The following is a 23,664-nucleotide window of genomic DNA, read 5'->3' on the forward strand; positions in this document are numbered from 1 at the left end:
ACAACCATCCGTAATGAGATCTGACTCCCTCTTCTGGAGTGTCTGAAGACAGCTACAGTGTACTTACATATAATAAATAAATTAATCTTAAAAAGCAGGAGCAAGATAGGTATATGCTGCATGTGTGTACATGGTGTGAGTGTGTGTGTGTGTGTATGCAAGTATATGTGTGTTATATGTATTTATATGTGTATGTGTGCATGTGTGTATGTATGTATATGTATGTGTTACAACAAAGAGAAAAGAGGCCATGAATTTGAATGAGAGAGCAAGGTGGGAGTAAATGTTTAGAAGGGGGAAAGGGGAAAACAATAATTATATAATAATCTCAAATTCTATAAATTACTTGAAAATATAAGGTAAAGAATTGGTAGAAGAAAACAGGCAACCTCTGGCTGCCACACACTCATGCATGGGTGAATGCGCGCTCACACACACTCACACATTCACCAAACATGTACAATAAATAAATGAATACAGGCTGTCTTAGTCACCATTCTTTTGCTATGTACAGACACTACGACCAGAGCAAGTCTTAGAAATGAAAGCATTTAATCAGGAGCTTGCTTACAGTTTCAGAGGGTTACTCCATTATCCAGCAGGGAGCACTCAGGCATGAAAACTCTGGGGTTGAGAGACTAGGCAAAGGCCATCCACAGTATGGCACTTCCTCCAATAGGCCTCGCCTCCAATCCTTCTAATCCTATCAAACAGGTCCATTCCCTAGTGATTAAACATCCAAATATGAGACTATGGCCACATTTTCATTCAAACCACCACATGGGTGGAGGCAGAGCACAATTTTAAAGGGTTGTAGCATACAGAAGTAATGCTTTCTGTCAACTTCCCTGCAGTCAAATTATTTTATACCAGGAATCTAGCTGACAGAAAGAACACTTGTTCCAATACAACCACCACCTTGAAGAATTATTATCCATAACTCTTTAACATTGGCTCTTTATATAAATGTATTTAAGTGAAACTCTTCATAGACTTACATTAGGTTTATTTAATAATGACAGAGCACTCGTTTCTTTAAATAAAGTATTTCAAAGTTCTACTTTTGTCTCAAGAACAATTGCACCCAAACATGAAACCACAAATCAAACCAACAGATTGAGTTTTTTAAAATTTCACCTTAGGCCTCTATCTTTCCCTTCCCCTCGTTCCTGACTCTTTCTATGGGAAAGATCACAATAGCCAGACTGAGGAGACACGCTGCCAACAAGACTAATGTGCACTAGACCCAGGCACCTAGAAGGGAAAGAGCTTGGCTTTGAACAGTCTTCCTGCAGGAAGCCAACCCTACATTTGCCTCAATTCAGATCAGTTCAGATGAAGCAGCACTCAGTAGCCATTGGTCACTGAGAGCACTGGAGTAGAAAGACAGTTTTCTCATGAATGCCGAATTTTCTCCAGGAATGCTGACGGGTGTCCCTCCCCACCCCGCTTTTGGAAATACTTTGCTTTCCTGACCCTTGTACTCCTGACACTGTGGTAAGGTCAACCTACCTCCTTCAGCCTTACAGGCAGAGTGGGAACAGCGCCCACTACCATCCCCCTGGTCTTGGAGCAGTACAGACAATGTGCCTGATCTCTATGGCGAGAAGACCCCACAGCCAAAGAAGAAAAATGTGGGGTCCAGTTTTTTGGTTGCTACATACATACTACCCTAATTTAATAAAAATACCTTTATTATGTCACAATGCTTTCCAAAGTTATATATCATCTACAGTCATTGAAATTCATAAACTGCCAGCTCCAAATACAGAAGCAGATCAAGGAATCATGGACCCAAAAGTGAGCTTCAGAAAGGGTACCCAGTTAACGGGCTCCTTCGGATGTCTCCATTAGTAGAACCCTGTGATCAAAGCGGGGAGCCCAGACTTCCTTTCTGCTTCCTGAAAGGGCGTCTGATTGGTGAGACACAGTGGGCTCAGAGTGGCCTCAGATCCAGTACCAAAGGTGCACCCTGGATTCCTGCTGAGAGCAGGCAAGAACCTCTGTTGGTTTTCAAGAGAGCAGGGCAGGGCAGTCCCTGTCTTTCAGGAGCAGCACAGAGGGAGGAAGCTCTGAGTGAGGAGGCGGTGTGTCCTCTGCTGCCCCCCAGAGGTCTAACGCTCTGGCCACACCTCCCAGTACCAGAGGGTAGAATGAGAAGCCCACCTAGAAGATGAACTGCACTGTGAGGGAATAAACGTCATGAGAAAAATCCAGGATGTCCACCCTGAAACTTCATCAAGAACGTAGAAGCCACACAACTATGCATATAGGTTTTCCTAAAAATATAGAGGGATATTTTAGCTTTAATATACCACAAAAAGTTTAAAAAAAAAAAAAAAGTTAGCCTCTTAGTGCACAGGCTCAGCAGCTTTTAGCAACAGCCTTCTAACTAGGATCATTTATAAGCAATCATCTACAACCATCTACCTAAAAATTGGTCACCATTTATAATTAAACCCAGAACAAAGTCTTGTTTTCCTGTGGTGACAGGGCCATCATAATTGCATGTGTACCACTGACTTCCACTGAATTTGTCCTGAAATGAAGGCAGTCTGCACGAGGCTGGTGCATAAGGCTAGTGTATAAGGCCACCAGTTCCCCTGTATACTCACTCTACCAAGGGTGGACTTTTCTGTTTGGGTTCAATAACAGGCAGAAATTATACTGTGTAGAATGGAGGACCGTCCACAAAAAATCCAAGACTTTGAATAGAAGAAGGGAAGACAAGTTCAAAGTTCCAGTGAATCACATAATTCTACATTGTTCTTGTACTCCCTGAAACCCTGAGTTGACCAGTCACTAAACGCCTGCCTTGAATCCAGGCACACCAGGACACTTCACCATGCTTCCAATTGGTTCATCATCAACTTCCTGCTGTACTCATAGGCCAAAAACAGTGCCCCGTTGGCAGGGAATGCGCGGATCATGGTGGGTTTCAGTCCAGAATACAAGGCTGTTATTCCTGGAAGGCAAAAGGGCGATCGAAAAATCGTGACAGCATTCTGGCACAGGGACACACACACACACACACACACACGTACACGTACACAGAAGAGACTGCGCCCACAAATTCAGACAACAGCACCAGAACCCACGAGATAAAAGGACTAGTTTACGTTCCCCTCAACAGACTACAGAAAGCTCTTTGGTACTTAAATAACAAATCGATTTCTAAGCCTGCAGGACTCCTGCAGTATAGACATGGCAAAGCAAAGGCCTAACATGGCCAGGTGGAGGCCACTGAGGAGCCAAGCGACTAGCAAGAGAACCCGAAGTGTGTTTCTAGTATTAGTCTGCTCAGCGTGGTCATGAGGGAGACTGAACTAGGGTGAGCCAGGCAAAAGTGGAGATGACAATTGGGAGTAGTGGTAATATACAAGGTTCCTGCATTTGATTTGGGACATGAGTTTAAGCATGTCTCCGTGTCTCTCTGTCGCTGTGTTCTCCCTCTCTTTAAACCAACGCACAGGTTCTTAAGCCAAGGCATTATTTTTTTTTTGCTGTTTTTCAGATAATGATGTTTTGACCATATACGTCATCTACTTCTTTTAAATTATTTCATTTTCAAGATTACAGTATAATTATATCTTCAGGTTCCAATATATCATTTCATATCTCTTTCTTTTCTTCAAATCTTCCCATAACCCTAGTTTTAAGATATCTAAATGGTGGATGCCAGAAAGACAGATCAGGTCTTTGGTTGCACAAAGTTGATGTCATATAAACATGACTTTAAAAGTCTGCATCCTCCTGCATAACTCTAAAAACTGATTCACGTTAAAAACTGCTTAGACCATTTCTCATCTCAGAAATGTTATTGCTAAAGATGCTCTATTACATTCTTTGCAATGAAATAGGAATGTAATACACTCATTGAGGTCTTTAAAAGCCTTGGTGATCCGGTCAGGGCTGTGCATGTTTAGTCTATGTAAATGAGGTGATGCTGCTGGCTTCAAAGCATCCTTCCCTCTAACACTAACAAAGTCTGCATCTTAAAATGCCCCCCCCCCACCAAGGTATTTAGAACACAAAGAATCCTGCCAGATACATGGCCCAAAAGTTAGAAAAAAAATTTTAAACATTTTTGAGAATAATGAAAATAAAAGCTAAAGCAAAAGGTTTGGAGATAGAAGGTGGACACATGAACACAGTACTAAGAAAAAGGCAGGAGGCAGGCAGGCAGGCAGGAAGGAAAGAGGAGGTCACAGGGCGGACTAACCCAGGTCACTGTGAACACACTCATCTCTGCACACATCAGACTCACCTTCATTCTTTACGATACTCAGGAAGGTCCTGACGAGTCCTGTCTGCTTTCCAGTCATAGAAAGAACTTGAATTCTAGATTTGATACAATCCACCGGATACACAGCAAGCCACAGGCAAATCCCACCAAATCCACCACTCAGCATCAATGGCACAGGACCTAGAGAGGGAGAGCAGCCAGTGGTCCTTTGTTTTAGGTGGTATTTCCAGAAGTACACGTAACACTTAAAAGGAGCACAACTTCTGTCTCAGAAGCCGTAGTCTCCCTGGGCCTCAGCAAAACCAGCTGCTCACTCAGTTGAGTATTGTGCCCCCCACCCCAACCTTGTCCTCCAGTTGGGGTTGGCCCACCTACAACCAACAGGTCTCACATCACAGGGATGCAGAAACAAGCCACTGAAATACAGTCAGGTCTTCCTCAAGTTTAACTCCCAATAGCCCCAAATCTCTCTCTACTATAACCAAAACAAAACTTTGTGCTGCTCCCTAAAAAACACAATTTTTTAGCAGGTTTTTAAAATGTACTTCATTGAACAGGTACAACTGGGGATGTTTGTCTCTGTGACAATGATGGACACTGATCAATCCCCTTCATCACCTGTTGGCCTTACCCTCAGAGCTAAGGTTCTTAAGGTAGAGACACAACTGTGAGTGAAGACTTAACAGTGAGGCATACAGTTTAACAGCAGAAATGTCCTTTAAGCTGTCCAACCAGTGTATCAAATACTAGTCTCATAAATGCTAGATGCCTCCTCCTCTTGTCGTTTTGGGAGTTGTTTTTCTGTTTAGTCTTGAATGTCCTTTTTTTCCTCGGGTAAGGCTAGTTGTGTCTCCCCAGGGAACACTGACAATTTCTGAAGCTACGTTGTTTGCTTGTTTTGATTTCTCTCTGGAGAGGGGTTGCCACATGTAGTGGAGAAATGGCCAGGAATGCCACTGAACACCTTGCATACGCAGGATAGCCCACCACAGCATCTTGGGAAATCCTGTCAGTTAAATGCCTGAGCGTAAGGAACACTGAGATCTCTCGGTAAGTATTTATTTAATGGATGGTGAATTTTAAAAGAAGTCTGAGAAGGGAACTTGTTTGTGACATGACGTCAGGAATAGAACTCGGTAGATAATCTTACTGAGATGTAACTGCAATGACCTCATTTAAAGATTAAGCCAATCTTTCAAATCAAGTTTTTAAAACAGTGAGATTATTGATAGCTGATTTCTCCATCGGGAAAATAATCTCTCTTTATTTCTTCCTCTAAAATGGACCCCGAGAGGTTACTACCACCCAGAAGGGGGAGGGACCACAGTAACAGTGTTAATGCCAGAGAAGAGGTTTGGGACACAAGGCTTCAGGGTTCATCTTCAGAAGTCTCCCTCAGGAGATGGTGGGAGCCAACACCTGCCACCAGTTCACTATGGGGCACCCAGAAACTCCCCAGTTCACTCTGGGGCACCCAGAAACTCCCCAAAAAGGAGTGAGCACCACCTACGGAAGCGAGCAACCCCAGGAGGCAGAGACCACTGAACCCTATGTCGTCAACGTGAATACACTTACCTAGTTCGTCTTTTGATCTCCCTGATGCGAAGAATGACCTGCTCAGTTCATAGCCACCAAAGAAGAAGAAGTAGCCTGGTACTTCTCGAAGTAAAGTGCTTGAGAGCCCATGGTAGAAGCCCAAGGGGCCGTCCTTCCTAAAGATCTCCTTCACAACTGACCAAACTGTACTGGGGAGACAAAGCAGGAGGCACGCTCAGAGCAGGCGGGAGAATGTGTGTGCATGCGATGAAGACAAAGCAGGAGGCACGCTCAGAGCAGGCGGGAGAATGTGTGTGCATGCGATGAGATTTTTGTATCCAGGATGACTCATGCAGCCAACTTTGCCGTAGCCGTGTGGGTGGCTTTCCTGAGACCCGCCTTTTCTTCAAAGGACACCTGTTAGACTTCTTGGTACTTTTGTTCAACAAACCAGCTGCTCACTTACTCAGGCCTAATCCAGCCTGGTAACCCGGTATACATTTCTCTTCAGTCACATTGACTGAGATGTAAGTAATAAGGAATTAAAATAAAGAGCCATTCAAGTCTGGCAGTAGATAAACCATGCAATATTTGCCCAGTATCTTCCTAATGCCCGGGAGGCTGATCTCCTAACCTAAAGTGTACTAGTTACTTGTTACAAAATATCTGACAAGATGCAAACTTAAGGGAGAAAGGGCTTAAATTCTGGCTCACAGTTCAGAGGGATACAGTCCACAGTGAGGGCAGCAGGAATATGGAGCAGTTGGTCACACATTGTCTGCAGTCAGAAAGCCAGGGTCAGTGACCACTGGTGGTGCAAAGTGGACTCTGTCCTTTTATGCAGTCTAGGACACAGGTGCAAGTAAGGGTACCACCTACTCTTTAGGTGAGTCTTCCTACCTCGGGTTAAATAAAGATAATCCCTCACAGATGTGTCCTTACCTCCTCGGTGATTCTAGATTCTGTCAAGTTGACACTCAACAGTGACCATCACACTATCTATCGATTGATCGATCGATCGATCTATTTACCTACCTACCTACCTACACAGGGAGAGAGAGAAAGAGAGAGTGAGTGAGTTACTTGAAGGCAAGACAAGAAACTTTCAGGGTCAAGTCATAGCCCTTGGGATCCCAGGAATACCCAGAACTGAGTCTCTCAAGCAGGAGGGGGAAGGGGTGACTGCCGAGAAACTCCCTTTTACAGAGAAGCCCTGCTCCTGGAGCAGCTTCAGTACCAGGCAGCCTGAGTCCACATCACCACAGTGTGCTGTGTAGTACGTTGTACCCACATGGAGAGCAAGCAGAAAGCCGCATGCTCCATATGAGCACTCCCTCTGTTCTTGGGTAGCAGGAGAGATGAAGCCTCATGTCCTGGAATGGCAAAGGCAATAAGGACCACCCCCTTCGGAGAGCTCTGTACGGCAGCCACAGCCATGCCCCTGCAACCGTGCCCCCACCTCAGTGTAAGCATACTAAGTGAATCCAGCTCAATACAGCTGCCAGTGAGCCTGCATCCAGGCCTGGGGTGGGGGGAGGTGTTAAAGTTCTACTTCTTACTCTAGGCATTGGCTACAGAGTTGCATCCGTTAGACTGTGAGCTGAATGTATTCACAGCCCCATAGGGAGGAGGTTCTAGCTCAGAAATGGCTCTTTAAAACATTGCAGGGAGACTCTCCGCCTGTGACTAGCACAGAGGGAACCAGTGACAGTGGTCAATTTGTGGACCACTTCACAGAAGATGTACAGACCTGGGGCAGCAGCGACACCCTTCACCCAATCTTCAACCCGATACGTCAAAATAAATAGGCAAGATTTGTGATTAACACCAGTGATAGTTTTTCTATTCTAGAGACGTCGTGTGGCATATATATCCTCATGGTAATGGGCAGGTGCTTTCGAGTCTATGCTGAGCAGTGCTCTGAGCACAGACACCAGATCTACTCACAAGGTGTTGATGAATACTTTCAGAACCTGAACCCTTAGCAAACACACGTGAAGGTTTGGCAAGGGTAAGATTGGCACCAGATTGTGGCGAATATTCATGTGGAATTAGAGGAAGGGCATCAAACACTCACCTCAGAATCTACAGCCACACTTACCTTTTCTCTCAGATCCAGTTCAAAGCTGTCTCCCAAATAAAGCCATGCCTTATACACTCAGGAGGGGAGGACAAAGTGGGTAATTCAGCTCCTTGCTGTCTGCATTTCTGCACTATTATATAACTGCCTAAGACGCCCTCCAGGGGGAGTCCACACACAAACAGTCTTTTCATAAAAGTGTCCCCTGCCGCCGTATTTTAGAATAGAGAAAGCTGTTTCTACACTTACTTACTTTTAACAATATAAGATAAAAAAACACGGTACCCGGAGATGAAGGACTTAACATCTATGAATGGACAGCACTTACTTCTGACTGGCCGCTATCTTTCCTGATGTCTCCATTTCATACATGGTCTGCAGCCGGCATTTCACAAGCTCCGTGGGGCAGAGAACCAGCGCGGCAAAGGCGGAGGCAAAGGAACCAGCAGCTGCATTCTGAAGGTCACTGAAAAGACAGAGAAGGCTCACCATCGGCTTACCCGCCCCTTCGGCTCTCAGCATACCGGAGACACCACGGGGATGTGAGAAGGGAATCTAGGTATGCTATCCCGTCTAGGAATCCCAAGACCCTGAGGCAGACAGCAGTATCCCGGTTCCATATGAGGAATGGCACTTAGAGGTCACATGTCTACAAAGCTGTATGTCAGGCATCAAACCCAGATCTGCCTGACTGCCACATTTGTGCTTATGTCCCACCCCCAATTCCTATACTGAGTACTAGAGTGTGATAGTATTTAAAGCAAGGTTGCTTGTAGGGGATGGGAGGAATATGTGACAGGATTTCTTGGTCTAGCCTTGGCTGTCCTAGAACTTTGTAAACCAGGCTGTCCTCCAATTTACACAGACCCACACTGCTTGTGTCTCCTGAGTGCTGGGATTGAAAGGGTGTGCCACCACCACCACCCGGCAAGCATGGGTTCTTAAGAGGCAGTTAGGAACAGCTGAGTTCCCGAGGATGAGGCCTTCATCTTGAGTTCAGTAGCCTAGAATCTTGTTCTCTCTGCCAAGTGGGGATACAGTGACAAGCCACGACTGAGGGCATGACAGTAGGAATTGAGCCTGCTGGCTTTGACTTTGCAGCCTTCAGAACTTTGTTTGTTTAAGCTTCCTAATGGATGGTGTTTTGTTTAGTAGCCCAAGCTAAGTCACATAAAGAAAACAATGAGGAGGGACCATAGGAGAGAGAAGGAAAGCACCTACAGCCCTACCACCCCAAATATATTCTATGCACACCTCTGTTTATCTGTGGCAATATTCCTTTGGGCCTAAATCCAGCCTGGAATAACCAGATATGTCAATAACCACCACAGATAAAAAGTCTACGTTTTTTGTGATCACAAAGATTTCCCAGTTCAGTTATGACCTCGGATAGGATTTGGCATGGCTTGCATATGCTACCCAACAGTTTCTATGGTGGAAGCTTGGTCCCTGGTGTCTGCTGGTTGAGGTGATGGATCCTTTAAGAGGTGGGGCCTACCCATGTAAACACCTAAACGTGACAAGCCATTGCCAATGCTATCGATTACGATCCAGAACCTGATGGTTGCTGAAGATGACACTTAGTATGTCATCAAACAAAGAAGTCAAGCTGGTGCCTCAGCAGCAGCTTCAGCTCTCTTGATTGGCATTCGTGGTACTAAACGATACTTTGCAAACTACTAAAGGAGAAACTCAGTCATCGAAATCTCCCAGCTACAAACCCTGAGACCTACCACAGTGAGACACCTACCAGACAGACAGACAGGGGCAATATCGGCATAGATGTTAAGGAAATAACCAGCTGTCGGGAAATCCTGCTGCTAAGGTCAAACACTGCCGCTACCAGACAGCCCCAAGCTTGGTACAAAAAGGTAGACTCCCTTTGTGAGCAGGGCTTCCTCTTTTCTGTGGGATGCCAGTCCCCACATTACCCACCTGAGATCCCTGGGGTGCCTCCCCATGATAATGAGGCAGCTCACTATCTTAGCTTTCAGCCAATGACCTGTGCCCTGGATATTCCCGCCTCCATTGGCTTAGGGGGAGGGAAACCTACATTGCAATCAAACCATTCCCAGTGACAGGCTACAATCCTCATAGATCAGAACTCACTCGGCCCTCCTCAGGGAAGCTGCTTGGAGTGGAAAGACAATGCATAGAAATTTGGAGCACTTAATCCTAAATTCGATGTCTCTATCAAACCCCTCCCCTCAAGACATCTTCGTGAAAGGGGAGGTGGCAAGACAGTAAGAGCCAGAGGGGATGGAAGGCTCCAAGGAAGCTGTGCCTTGCAAACCCAGGAGAACTGATGAATTGTAACCTCAGAGACTATGGCAGCATGCATGAGACTTGCACAGGTTCAAGCCAGATCAGGTCCCAGCACCAAGAAGCTATCACCCTCTGACACCTGGCAGCAAAGGACAAATTCTCCAGTGGCGTGTCCCCGGGTATATTCACCATCCTTCCCTGTTGTAGTTAGGCAACACAGAGTGAACTAAACGGCATTTCTGTAGACTTCGTTTTGCTCTGTTTGCCTCATTGATCTTTTGCTTGTTTATTTTGACGTTCATGGGTGGGGGGGTGTTTGTCTTATTTTGTTTTAAAGAGAGGAGAGAGGAAGAGAAAATGAATATAAAATTAGGTGCGTAGAGGGTTAAGAAGGATCTGGGAAGAATTAGGAGGGTGGGAAAACATGATCAAAACACCCTGTACAAGAAAACTTTCAATTAAAAGGAGGTGGGGCTTAGGGCTCTGCTATCCTTAGAGGGGACTAATATAGTTCTCACGGGACTGCGGTTAATTCCCACCAGAGCAGAGCTCCTTGGAATATCTGGTGATCTCTCCTCACACAGCCCCGCCATGATTCCATTGGCAATGCTGTCACATAGCCGGAAGACACCCTTGAAGACCCAAGCAGATGTCAGCCCCAAGCTCTTGTACCCCACAGACTACTGTGAGCTAAACTTGCTTTTCTTGCTTCCAACACTGGCCTTGATTTTCCGGGAGTCTCACCTCTGTGAGTCAAGCCACCAGCTGCTGTCCACATACTGAGCTGGTCTCTCTAACATTCCAGGCCTCAGGAGAGCAGGCTCACCATGGGGCTGTCAGAGTCAGGGCTGTTTGCTGGGTAGACTTCCTTTTGACCTTCGAGAATTAAGTCTACCGCCATGAACCAAGGAGAGTCAAACAGGCATTCGGATGGATGTCCTCGTGTAGAGGCTTCCATGATGTGAAGCATGTGTCTGTGCTACTTAGTACTCTCCTTCACAGCACTCCTTAGCGCTTAGTACTCTCCTTCACAGCACTCCTTAGCGCTTAGTACTCTCCTTCACAGCACTCCTTAGTGCTTAGTACTCTCCTTCACAGCACTCCTTAGCACTTAGTACTCTCCTTCACAGCACTCTTTAGTGCTTAGTACTCTCCTTCACAGCACTTCTTAGCGCTTAGTACTCTCCTTCACAGCACTCCTTAGCGCTTAGTACTCTCCTTCACAGCACTTCTTAGCACATTTATTAAAAGCTAAGGCTTCAAATGGTCTTTTGGCCAGCCTACAGACCATACTTGGCCTTCCTCAGGGACTCTCTCTCTCAACCTGCTGACAAGCAACTCTCAATTAGCATCATTACCTGGAATGTGCCAAGTTTGCTAGAAAAAAAGATATCAGTCGATAAACATGGAGGTCGACTCAACTTCAGGGTTTGGGATCAGTCCAGAATCTGAATGGACACAGAGCATCTTAGCGTGAACAGGAAGAGGCCAAATCAACTGTTTCTATGGACTCTGGCTTTCCCATAAACACTTTTATCTTCCAGTGCACAAAATAAGGCCCACAGACAGACCTTCGGCTCTGCATGTAAGATGCCGTTGTACAACTGGGATTGAAAGGGCATGCAGTGTGGGATGGGGTTTCCTAAGAATCTGCTGCAGATGTTTCTGTCTCTCTGGATATTTCTGCTGTGTTGGTCTGCTTATTTTGATTTCCACTTTCATGTTTTTGAGTGTGTGTGTGCTTCTCACTCTCTTCATTTGTTTGTTTTAAAGAGGAAAAAGGACCATAAAGTTGGTAGGGAGGTGGGAAGATCTGGGAGGATGGGAAAGGATAAAATATAATCAAAAAAGAAAACAGGAGAGAGAGAGAATGTCCCGTTTGTCATCCAGTGAACAAGAATCATGACCTAAATGTCTCTACTGTGCAAGATCTCACTCAACCAGGTCAAAGCACATGCCATATTAAGTTCAAATCAGGACATACAAATGTTTGTGCTGTGGTTGCAGAAATCCATAGCAAATGCTTACCAACCCCATCTCCCTTTGCTACTCTTGATAAATGCTCCTTCTAGATCTGACCTGTATCCTTGCTGCTCTAACAGAGGACGGGGCAAAAGGGGAACAGCGGGCTCAGATGACTCTGTCCTTGATCCAGCAACTGTGACAATTTCTCCGTCTGAAAGACAGGCGATGTCACCTCCCCATGATCACAGTAAGGATTGTAAAGACAAAGCCAGCTTACATGCCAATGGACAGCAGACCAGAGGCTATATTCTCCCAGCAGGTAGAAATCAAAACTGTTCCCAAGACAGAAAAGGAAAGACTCTGAGCTTAGAACAAGTTAACTATGCTGACTTCCTTACTGAAGAACTTGTATGGCTAAAAAGCTGCACACTGAGGGTATCACATGACATAAATGAACTCAAAGATCCATATGAGAAGCACAGTAAGGTACTTTTCCAACCCTTTCTCAGTGACCCTCTTGCTTTTGGAAAGAGGGTGTGCAGAACCACAACTCTAAATGTCCTATTGCGCACCACCAGGAAAGCGCTAAGCGAGCACAGTAACGCACGCCCATTGTCCCATGTGGGACACTGAGGCAGGATGATGGTGAATTTCAGGAGAGTCCAGGCTACACAGCGGGACCATGTCTCTAATAGGACACAAAGACAAAGCAATGTGCTCACACCAGTCTCTGTCCCTAGGCGAAGAAACAGGGAAAATGAGGAGGGACACGTGGGCCGGATCCCCAAGAGATTCCACCCATCAGCATCTCTGTCCTACAGCCAAAGAGGGTTATTCTGTCCCAAAGAGGACAGGGTTGTCTACCAAAACCTTACCGAGGTACCCACTGCCTCTTTGGCTCCTCTCCCTCACTGTCCTTCCCTAAAGAAGCTGAGAAGATGAACCCAGATGTCCTGAAGAATGGACGTCTCTGCTTCAGCTGGACAAAGCCAGCTGCCTACTGCTTTGCTTCAGTCAGATCTCCCCTGAGGGACGCTAATCTCTTAGCTCTCTGCCTGCTTCTATCTCCTTTGACTCAGCTTCCTGTTCTCTCTTAGCTGCAGGGCTAGAGGATTCCGTTCCATCCTCCTCCGCTCTATACGGTCTCCTTGGGCTATCTTACCCAGTCCTCAGTTTTCAAACACAAGTTCTCCTCATCTCGATCAAACTCATGCCTATAAAATGGCACATCTGCATCTTGGAGATAGCTCCAGAGCACACGTACACGTACAAGCTATCTACTTTAGTTGTGTGCAACCTATGACTGCAATAAAGGTTCCAATTCCAGGCTGGAGAGATGGCTCAGCGGTTAAGAACAGTGACTGCTCTTCCAGAGGTCCTGAGTTCAATTCCCAGCAACCACATGGTGCCTCACACCATCTGTAATGGGATCTGATGCCCTCTTCTGGTGTGGCTGAAGATAGCAATGGTGTACTTGTATAAATAATAATTTTTTTTAAAAAGTTCCAATTCCTACTGACAGAGCAAACAAGCCTGCCAATGTAAGGATGTGCATGTGTGTGCCTGTGTATGTATGGAGGATGTGCATGCGTGTGCTTGTGTATGTATGCAAGATGTACATGCCTGTGCCTGTGTGTGTATATGTATGCAGGTGTGCATGTACATGGGTTTCTTAGAAGCTATACATCTGTCATTTGAAAAAGGATCTCTCACTGGGACTAGCTCTGCCTTCCTTCCCTGCACGGGGATTATAAGCATACACCAATTCCAGATTTCAAAGTGGGTAGCAGGGTTCTAACTTACGCCTTGTGTGGTGGTTTAAATATGCTTGGCCCAGGAAGTGGCACTATTAGGAGGTATAGCCTTGTTAGAGTCTGCATGGCCTTGTTGGAGGAAGTGTGTCACTGTGGGGATGGGCTTTGAGACCCTCCTCCTAGCCATATGAGAAACAGTTTTCTCCTGGTTCCCTTTGGAACAAAATGTAGAACTCCAAGCTCCTTCTCCACTCCCATGCCTACCTGGATGCTGCCAGGCTTCTCACCATGATGATAATGGACTGAACCTCTGAACCTGTAAGTCAGCCTCAGTTAAATGTTGTCCTTTGTAAGCGTTGCTTTGGTCATGGTGTCTGCTCACAGCAATGGAAACCCTAACTAGGACACCTTGCAATCACTTTAGTAATTAAGCTTTTCCAAGCCCCTCCCCCAATTTAATTTTAAATCAGTCCAAATCAATCAGCATTTGAAGGAAGGATGACTAAGTACCCCCACAGCTTATGAAGGCTGTCTGGTCTTTGAATGGCAGGTACTGCAGAGGGGATCAGGCACAAACAGAGGGCTGGTATACAGGGAAAGGTCAACAAAGGAAGCGGGGTCTACCAGTAGCTTCCTAAACTCTAAGTTTCTTGTCTAACATCGCACAGGTAATCTCTTTCAATGCTCTCTGTGAATGAAAGGGAAACCTAAAGCTTAAGTCCCACGTTCTACACGTTTAGCCCAGCACTTCTGCTCACGTGAAAAGCATCTTCCCAGGGGAACCAAAGCACACACTGGACTCTTAACACCATCCATTTGGCCTTCTCTGGTTTGCACCAGGAGACAGGATAGGACATCAGAATGGTTTTGAGAAGGAAACCTCTCTCCTGTCAATGTCGTTGAAGTCAAGCGTTCTCTTATTTTAAGAATGAGTGCCGTGTCCAGACTCACCTCAGTTTTGCCTGCTGATCCAATCCAACCACTTTACGGACCACCTGCTGGCAGAAGCCGTAACACATGAACAGCACCGAGTTCTCTGCTATATTGGCAATCAGGGCGGGGCTGGTGCCCTTGTAGAAGCCACGGAAGCCCACCTGGGAGTAGGTCTTGAGGCAGCAGTCTGTGAGGCCCCGGTAGAGGTCTGGAAAGGTCTGCATCTTCACCTTCATCGTGTCGAAGGGCTGCCCAGTCAGTACGCATGCTGTGCCCCCTAGAGGTACAACAGGAGTCTTTAGGATGGTCTGCAGCCACGGACATGAAGGGGAGCAGCTTGCTGTCCGTGGTTAACCAGTACTTTAGTTCCGAATGACTGCCTTTGTCCCAAATCTCTAGCCAAGTTCAGTAAACAACTTCTAGTGGGTACCTATGCTGGCCAACACCAGAGTACCCATCCTAAAGAGAGTCATGCTTACCAAGAGAGACGTTTTTGGTTCTACATGCCAAGCCCTGTACAAAGCCTATATTTGGGGACCAGCCATGGTGGAACTGGAGAGTAGTGGAGAGAGATGGGCTGGAACCTGGTTTGAGGGAGCCGCCACAGATAGGAAATACACCTCTGAGCTTCTCTGTTCGTCATCTGTGCCATCTCACAGTGTTCACAAAAGATTAGCAAAAACTGGGCCTGACACAAACCTGGCACACAAGTGGTTACTAAACAACAGCCACTAGAGACATGAGCGAGAAGCCATGCAGAAGGGACAGTGACGTAGTGATGGAGACAAGTCTAGTGCCCTACTGTATGGCGACGATCAGAAAAACATCAGAGTCAACGGCCGGATAAGGCAGACAAGAGCCTGCTAATTAATCTCCTGAGGGCAAAACATGTGACCCTGAAAAAAAAGCATTTTAATTTTAACCCTATCAATTAATGATTTCTACGTGCTTAGGAATAGACTACAATTACCTTTGCTTATTATAAATGGGCCAAAGTCTGCCAAGTAATTTTTTTTTCCCACAACGTAAGAATATCAAATGCCCTAAGTCTACATTACATTAGATTACTTCAGAGAGAATTCTGAACATAAGGATCACAGCAAGCTGTGATTGCCCCACAGTATCTGTAGACCCTGGACTAGGAACAAAGTTTTGGGCTGTGGTTAATATTTACCTCCCTCCTGAGACCTGCAAGGCCCCACACTTCAGACACCCCTGCTTAGGTCAGGAAACATCGCAGCTCTGTGTCGAGGCCACAAAACCACCATCAAAATGGAAGGCTGACACAAAATGTTTAAGAAATGAGATTTTACAGCTCTGATACTATATGTAGTCATTCCACCCGTGTGGTGGGAGACAGAAGTGGCAGGCACCGGAGACGATTCATTTACTCACTGTTGTGCAAGGTGATATTTCCAAAGACTCTGACCTGACCTGTTAATCAAAATGACACTGGGATATGATTCACTAAGCTGTTACAGCTGAGTGAGCAGTGTATGCCTGCAATACCGGTACTCAGGAGGTAGAAACAGAGGAACTGAAAGTTCTAGGCTAGCCTAGGCTACTTAGTGAGACTAGAGAAGGAACAACAACAAATTAAGATGCTTTTCCTATAATCAGAACTGCTCTCTCCTGCATACTGCTGGGCTGGTTATACGGTCCCAAATACAACAACATAATTTAATTATTCCAAAAGGCCATGTGACTTGTGGGACTTTCAGAGTGCACATTTTTGATGCAGTGAATGAAGCCTGTAGTTGAGCACACTGACTGACATTTGAGCTGAGGAGTTCTCGAAGCCTGACTACACAGAGATGTAGATAGCAGTAACTATGACATATCTGCTGCATGTGAGTAATGGTTCTGCCTCCGTTCTAGAAGGCAAGAGGCTAATGCACGTTATGAATATAATGAAGGTGCCTCATCGCCTCGTGAGAGTGGAGCTGCATCCCAGCAGTGTGCATCACAGGGCTCCGTCTGGCGCCAGCCTCAGCCGGCAAGCACAGGGCCACGCCAATTCTCAGGCTTGCAAGTCAGTAATGCAAGAACAGTGGAGGTTTCTCCACTTGCAGAGAAGTTGATCACTGTCCTCAAAGGACAGACGAAAGGCTTCTGTCTTCTTTAGGGGGTACCACAGCCAGTCCCCTTCAGTCACTCTTTGGGGGAAGGTGCCAAGACCAGATTGTGCCGTTTAACTAAAAGTCACCATGGGAGATAATCCCGAGTGTCATCAGCTTGGTTGCCTTGAAAAGCATCTAAAAGACCAATAAAGTAGACCTCTGGGTATGAGTGAATTTCCAGAGAGCACTACAGGAGAAAGACCCGCTCTGAAGCACCACAGGCTGGGGTCCAGATAAAACAAACATGTTAGGAGGAAAGAAAAAGGACAAAAACAGAGCAGAGCCACGTCTCTGGGCGCGCGCACTCTCTCTCCTCTCTCTCTCCTCTCTCTCTCCTCTCTCTCTCTCCTCTCTCTGTATGTATGATACATGCATACACGTATGTCGTATGTGTGTGTATATGTATGTGTGTGTGTATATATATATGGATATATGTGTGTGCTATATGTATGTATGTGTACATGTGTACGGATATATGTTTTTTCTGTATGTTTGTATATATGTATCTTTGTATACATATATGTATGAATATTTGTATGTGTACATGCATATGGGTATATGTGTGTGATTTCTGTATGTATGTACATTTGTGTGTATGTAGTACATTTGTATACATATGCATAGATATATGTATGCTTTCTGTATGTATATATGCATGAATGTATGTTTCTACTTGTATATGTGTATAGATAAGTGTGTGATTACTGTATGTATGTTTGTATGTATGTTTGTGTGTGTATGTATATATGTATGTATCTATGTGTACATGTGGATTAATGTATGGGTATATGCATAAATATGTATGTAGGTATGTTTGTATGCATAAATGTATGCATGTTTCTATGTGTACATGTATATAGACATGTGTGTGATTTTTGTATATATATTTCTATGTATGTTTGTGTATGTATGTATGTTTCTATGTGTACATGTGTATAAATATATGTGTGTGCTTTCTGGATGCCACCTCCTTCCACCATGATGAAGTGAAACCTCAAACTGGGAGCCAAAGATAAGTCCTCCCTCCCTTTGGCAGATCTCTTTAGATGTTTTATCAGAGCAACAAGAGTCTGTCCAGCAGGGTCATGCACAGATTGTCAGTTTTCAATACACAAGCGGTAAATCACACAGTGTTGAGGCTAGTTATCAGGGAAGGGATAGCTTACAGTCAGACAAGCAGGAGAGTCCCAAACATACATACATGCAGGCATGCATACACACACACACACACACACACACACACACACACACACACATTTCCTCCTTTCCCAGACAGTGTGCCAGCTAATGAGACACACTGAAAGAACTGCCAGAGGCTGTGTTTTCCCTGCTGTGAGGGAGACACTAATCCAACCCAAGTCATCACCCAAACTTCCAAGATTCAGCTTTTGTGCTCCACACTGCCTTGCTTTAGTAACTAACCAATGCCCTAACCCTACTTTCTCCCCATCCTGGCTGCCCAGAGCTCCTCTCCTGGACAGTCTCCCACAGTAAGTGCAGGTCAGACCAAAGACAACTCTGGGCACTTTAGCAGAAATGAGCCGGTTGGGAAACTTGTCTGGTGGGAGTAGCTTTGCTTAAAGTCAAAAGGAGACAAGAAGAATATATTTATATTTACATTTACCTCCTGTCATGAGCCTGGACCACAGCTGACTCTGTGCTTGCAGATAAATCTCTTGCACGAGAGAGAGAGAGAGAGAGAGAGAGAGAGAGAGAGAGAGAGAGAGAGAGAGAGAGAGATGGTGGTCATGGAACACTGGGTTCTTTCTCTCTCTGCACAAAATCCTAGGAGGTTGCCAGTTCAGAGAGTCAGAGTAGCAAAGATCCAAACTACCTCTGACCTCAGAGAAGGCTGCTGCCCTACTAGGCACGCTATAACAAAGAGACACCAAAACATGGAGCCAAGAACTGGGAAGTTTTCTACATATATAGTGAACATCGCTGCAGTGCCATACTTCTGTAAGGCCCCCTCTCCACTAAACTTTGGGACTCTTAAAAGTGAGAGCACTCCTTCCTGACTGAATTCGGGGTACCTAACAATAGACTTCAGTCTTATGTCACTAGTGAGCACCTCCTTTGACCAGCCCCCCAACAAACCCCCTACCCCTGCCAAGAAAGTTGTGCTGAGAAATCACAAAACCCAGCGTCTCTAGGGGCAGCCTTTTTTTTCCAAGCCCAAGGACAGACCCTAACTGCAGGCAGCAGAACCAATTTAATGTCACTATATAGACAGCTTATTGTCATTTTAAAAAGAAATAGCCCACCAGTATGTCTTCTATAAAAGGCTCCCAACAATATTGTTATAATTTACATAAAAACTATACCATTAGTGCCTCTCAAATATTCAAATGTGCAGTCAGGAAGAGGCAAGCTTCTTAAAAATTATTATCATAAAGCCTTGTTCTTAGACTGCCTTAAGAGCACAGAACACTGGCATTTGAGAATCTCTCAAGACTACACACCTTCTTACTGCAGAAGCAAGACCTGTTCGTACCCACAGTGCTGTCTCCTTGCCAGACCTAGTGGATGTGTTTTGTCATTTACAATCAGCAGCCTCCACAGTACGGCATCAGGACCATAGGGAGGGAATGGGGTCCACGGGATCACCCTGTCCTCCCTTCTACAGAGTAGGAGAGACTGACATGAAGACCCACAGCGGTTAGTAACTAACACATTGGGGTACAACCTTGCTAGTTGCTGGCCTGCCTATCAGCCTGGGACACTCCTTGTCTCTAACCTGCAGAGGTGCCGGTGCCTGGTGATCCTTATCAGCCTTCCTCTAGAGCCAACTTTAGTTGACCTTTGGTTCATGGAGGGGGGTGGAAAAGCTGGGGGAGGAACAAGAGAGGGGATTGTTGTCTGTACAGGATTTTTTTTACAAGTGGAAAAAGAACAGAGTAAGGAATGGTAGTCCCCTGACCCCATTTGATCTGTGTTGATCCAAGAGGTCATACTGGATAAAAAGATCATCACACAACGTGGTGCTATGGCCTCCCCCATTTACACGAATTAATACGAGGGGAGGGGCTTGGGGGGGGAATAGGGCAGATCAAAGGTCCTTTGCCTCTGAGATGACACAGAACTCTGAAAACAAAAATGGCAGCTCTTTTTGTCCCAGACTAAGCTTTTCCCAATGCCTGCAACAGTAACAAGGACGAACAGAACAAGTAACAAGGAAGCTGGGTAAATGGCTCAGCAGTGAAGAGTGCTTGCTGACCATCTAGAGGGACCAGCTCTGGTTCCCAGCACCCACATGGGTGGCCCACAATTACCTATGACTCCAGCTCCAGGGGATCTGATATCCCCCCTTCCACCCACCTCAGGCACCTGCACACATGTGGCAGATACACACACACACAAACGTACACAAACACACACACACGTACATGTAAATAAAACAAAAATAAATCTTAAAAGCAAAAAAAAAAAAAAATGAAAACAGTAGCTGGCATTGTGTACTACAAAGATCTTCAGACCGTACGGCTGCCACCTGTGTATCCCAGCATGTGACAGACAGTAGCCAAGTGAGCTCATTTTTGGAACTGAGATGTTTTCTAGCAATCCTAAGGACATTTCCATCCTTCACGCTGACTGGTGAAGCTTTAACAGAATTAAACACTACTGGGTCGTACTTGCTGACGTGCTCTGAACAAAATCACATTTCTGTTATATCGATTCATTCTGAGGTTAAAGGATATTACCTGTGGGGTAACAAAGAGTGTATTTCTAAGCCACTCTGAGGAACTACTTCAGGGATACAGGAAGAAGAATATCCCCTCAACACCCCACCCCCTTACCTGCAGCCCCTGCTGTGAGGTCGATGGCAGCTTGGATGGCTGGATTGGATTTCATGGCGTTACTGGTTTCTGTGGAAGGCGATTCTCTGGAGGGAAGGGAATGTACCACATATCCCTGGAAAGAAGCAAAAGTTCAGTTAGGCCAGCCTCTTCAGTCCCCCATTCTATAAGCCTGCTACATTACTGAACTTAACTTCCAGGAGTGGGACTGTAGGTTCCTAAGGAGTCCTGATGTATCAACACAGCAACAAACACCAAATAAGGACAGAGTGAGGGATGGTAGTCCCCTGACCCCACGTGATCTGTTGATCCAAGAGATCATACTGGATAAAAGAATATCACACAGCATAGTGCTATGGCCTCCCTCATTTACACAAATTAATACGGGGACAGGTATTAATCACAACTGGCCCAGACCACAGCAGACAGTTTCAGAGGCCTGTGGTGAAAGTTCAGTCTACCAAGCTCAGTCTTAAGTACCATCAGCAGCCTGTGCTGCTCAGCATCAGAGCCTAGGAGCTCCACTGAGTCACATAGCTCCTAAGCCGGAGGTCTTCATCTAGACAAGGTGGGTTGTAAAATTACCATATACAGATGGCCATAAATGCCATGAGGCCCACAAGAGGGCCCTGGCCCTGTTCTTGTCACCTCCACTCCGCCACATCTCAGCAGTAAATGTGGAGATTTGCTACACTGCTGTGTAGTCAGATTCTGACTCAACGGGCCTCAAGCGGGACTAGAGAGTCTCGGAGCGTAAATCCAAGGAAGGCAGGTCATGTGAGCCAGCCACACTTTGGTGCAACATCTGGACTTCTGGGTTCCAACTTTGCTTGATGAGAATCCCAGGGGTATATCCCAAAGAGTCAAACTGCTGCTGTTCTCTTTACAGCAAGACTTGAAATGTTTGGGTTTTTTTTAAAGGCTTTGGGGAAACAAAGTTTCCTTCTACCTTTAGACAAAAAAAAAAAAAAGAAAGAAAGAAAGAAAGAAAGAAAGAAACCTTTCTGAGAAATGAATTTAACATTAACTAGAAAGGAGAATGACTCAACATACAAGATCCAAGTTACCAATCATCCAAAACTATTCTGTATGCTCTCAAAATACAGAATTAATTTACACGTAACAGAGAACAATTTTACTCCTCATCACAATGAAGGGGCTGGTGCATTAGGCCAGGACTCTTTCAAATACCAAAGCCATCCAAAAAGTCCAGAAAATAAGGGCAGAATTTAAAAAAAAAAAAAGTCAATGACCTTATTCCAAGAACCTTTCTTTCTTTTAAAACTAGCAACCTGGTGATTACAGAAACACCTGTGCCTACATTTTTGCAGGGAAAGTAAAAGACCAACCAGGTGGTGGGGAGTATCCACAGTGGTCTCAGAGGAGCTTCAATGTGTTCATTTGTTTCCTCAGGAACTATTCTTTACTAACTTTGGAGGCATAGAAAAGTGTATCTAATTAGGCAGTCACTATAAATCCAACCCTTTCACATACACCAAATGAAAACATTTCAAGTCCTAGAGAAATAATATGTGCAGAATTAACCTTTAATCCCCCCCCCCCCTCCAAGAGCCAAAGGGACAGTAAGTTTGCTGTGAACTTGAGTCTCCTAGAAATGTTAGAAAGGCCATGAAGTCGCATCAACTTGGGGACAAGACCTACATGAGGATGAAAGCAATAGACACACTAACATGGATAAGGAAATCTCGGGGGAGGGGGTCTCAACCCTTGACAAAGAACTACAAACGAGTAAGGAAAGCTGGGAATGGGGGCATAGTCTTCCCCAGAGTACAGTCCCCAGTTGGTTATCCACCATATAGAGACAAGTAGCATTATATGTCCTGAGAAAAAGAGGCCATGAATTTGAAAGGGGGTAGGGGATATGGTTACACCGAAGGGGTTAGGCGTAGAAAAGGGAAGGGAGGAAATGATGTTAATTACAATTTTAAAAAGATATATTTTTTTAAGTGCTTTCCCGTGCTGGGAATTAAACCTAACTTCCTGCATACCAGGAAAGTACTCTTAACACTTAGCCCCCTTCTCAGGGGTATCTGTCAAATTATAGAAGACAGAAACGCTACTAACAGATGAACCCAGAAAGAATGCACAAGGACCTGAGTATCACCTGTGGCTTGGGGGATATGCAGGACCTGCAAAAACCAGACCGGTCTGCGCGGATTTAAACTAATTTAGGAGCCTGCTGTACCATTTGGAGTAGAAACCCCGAATCCTTTGAGCGTCTCACCCTCTTCCTTCAAACTACCCAGCAGTCCCAGAAACAACGCCGCCGACACAACCACTGGTTCCTAGGGTGCCAGAAAGAACTTCCCGGGTGCTCAGCGCAGGTGAGGCTGCCTTTCGCTAAGGAGGGACCCGTCTGGAGCTGCAGCTGGAGCTGCAGCTGGGCTGCAGAAGGCCGCCTGCCTGCCACCACCATCAATCGAACCCCTCGGGCCCAGCCCGGGACAACCGGGGTGCCAACTACTGCCGCAGCTGCGGAGCGCTTCACCCGGCCTGACCCGGATTCTGCTCTGCTCCGCGCAGCGCGCGCACACTGGCCACCGCGCCCGCCCGCCCGAACCTCCGCGTCTCCCGGGACCCCGCAGCGAGCCCGGTGCGCGCGCCCGGAGCCGCGGCACGTGTGCGGCAGGGCGGGGACTGTCAGCCGCGTTCCCCAGCCGGGCCGGTCGCCCACTCGCTCGCTCCCGCCCGCTCCCGCAGCCTCACCGCCGCGCCTGGCTGTGTCCGGCTCGCCCTCTGCCGCCCGCGCGCTCCGCTGGCGGCCGCGGGCCCCCGGGCAATTTTTAAGGTCGCCCTGTGGGTCCGGCCCTCGGGCCCTCCCTCCTGAGACCCCCTCCACCAGCCCTCCCTCCGGAGGCCACGCCCTCCTGAGGGCCCGCCCTCTCGAAGTCCCGCCCTACCGGCCCTCCCCCACGCGAGGCCCCCTCCGCCCCTCCCTCCCGAAGGC

The 23,664-nt window shown here is 46.2% G+C and overlaps 1 protein-coding gene across 2 annotated transcripts; it reads right to left on the bottom strand.

Moving 5' to 3' along the window:
• Positions 1 to 533: 533 nt before the first annotated feature.
• Slc25a15 (solute carrier family 25 (mitochondrial carrier ornithine transporter), member 15) lies at positions 534 to 23,605 on the bottom strand. 2 transcript variants are annotated; one of them, NM_181325.4, is made up of 7 exons: positions 23,424 to 23,605; positions 20,697 to 20,811; positions 14,798 to 15,056; positions 8,191 to 8,328; positions 5,822 to 5,991; positions 4,268 to 4,426; positions 534 to 2,965 (listed from the first exon to the last, which is right to left on the bottom strand). In NM_181325.4, exons 2-7 carry the CDS (start codon positions 20,749 to 20,751, stop codon positions 2,841 to 2,843), a joined length of 906 nt encoding a protein of 301 aa, NP_851842.1. In that variant the 5' UTR covers positions 20,752 to 20,811; positions 23,424 to 23,605; the 3' UTR covers positions 534 to 2,840. The 2 variants fall into 2 exon arrangements, with proteins under 2 accessions (NP_851842.1, NP_001345900.1); NM_001358971.1 differs by lacking the exon at positions 23,424 to 23,605 and adding an exon at positions 22,942 to 23,261.
• Positions 23,606 to 23,664: the final 59 nt, after the last annotated feature.

This window comes from Mus musculus, chromosome 8 (assembly GCF_000001635.26).
Source record: "Mus musculus strain C57BL/6J chromosome 8, GRCm38.p6 C57BL/6J".
NCBI classification, from domain to species: Eukaryota; Metazoa; Chordata; class Mammalia; order Rodentia; family Muridae; genus Mus; species Mus musculus.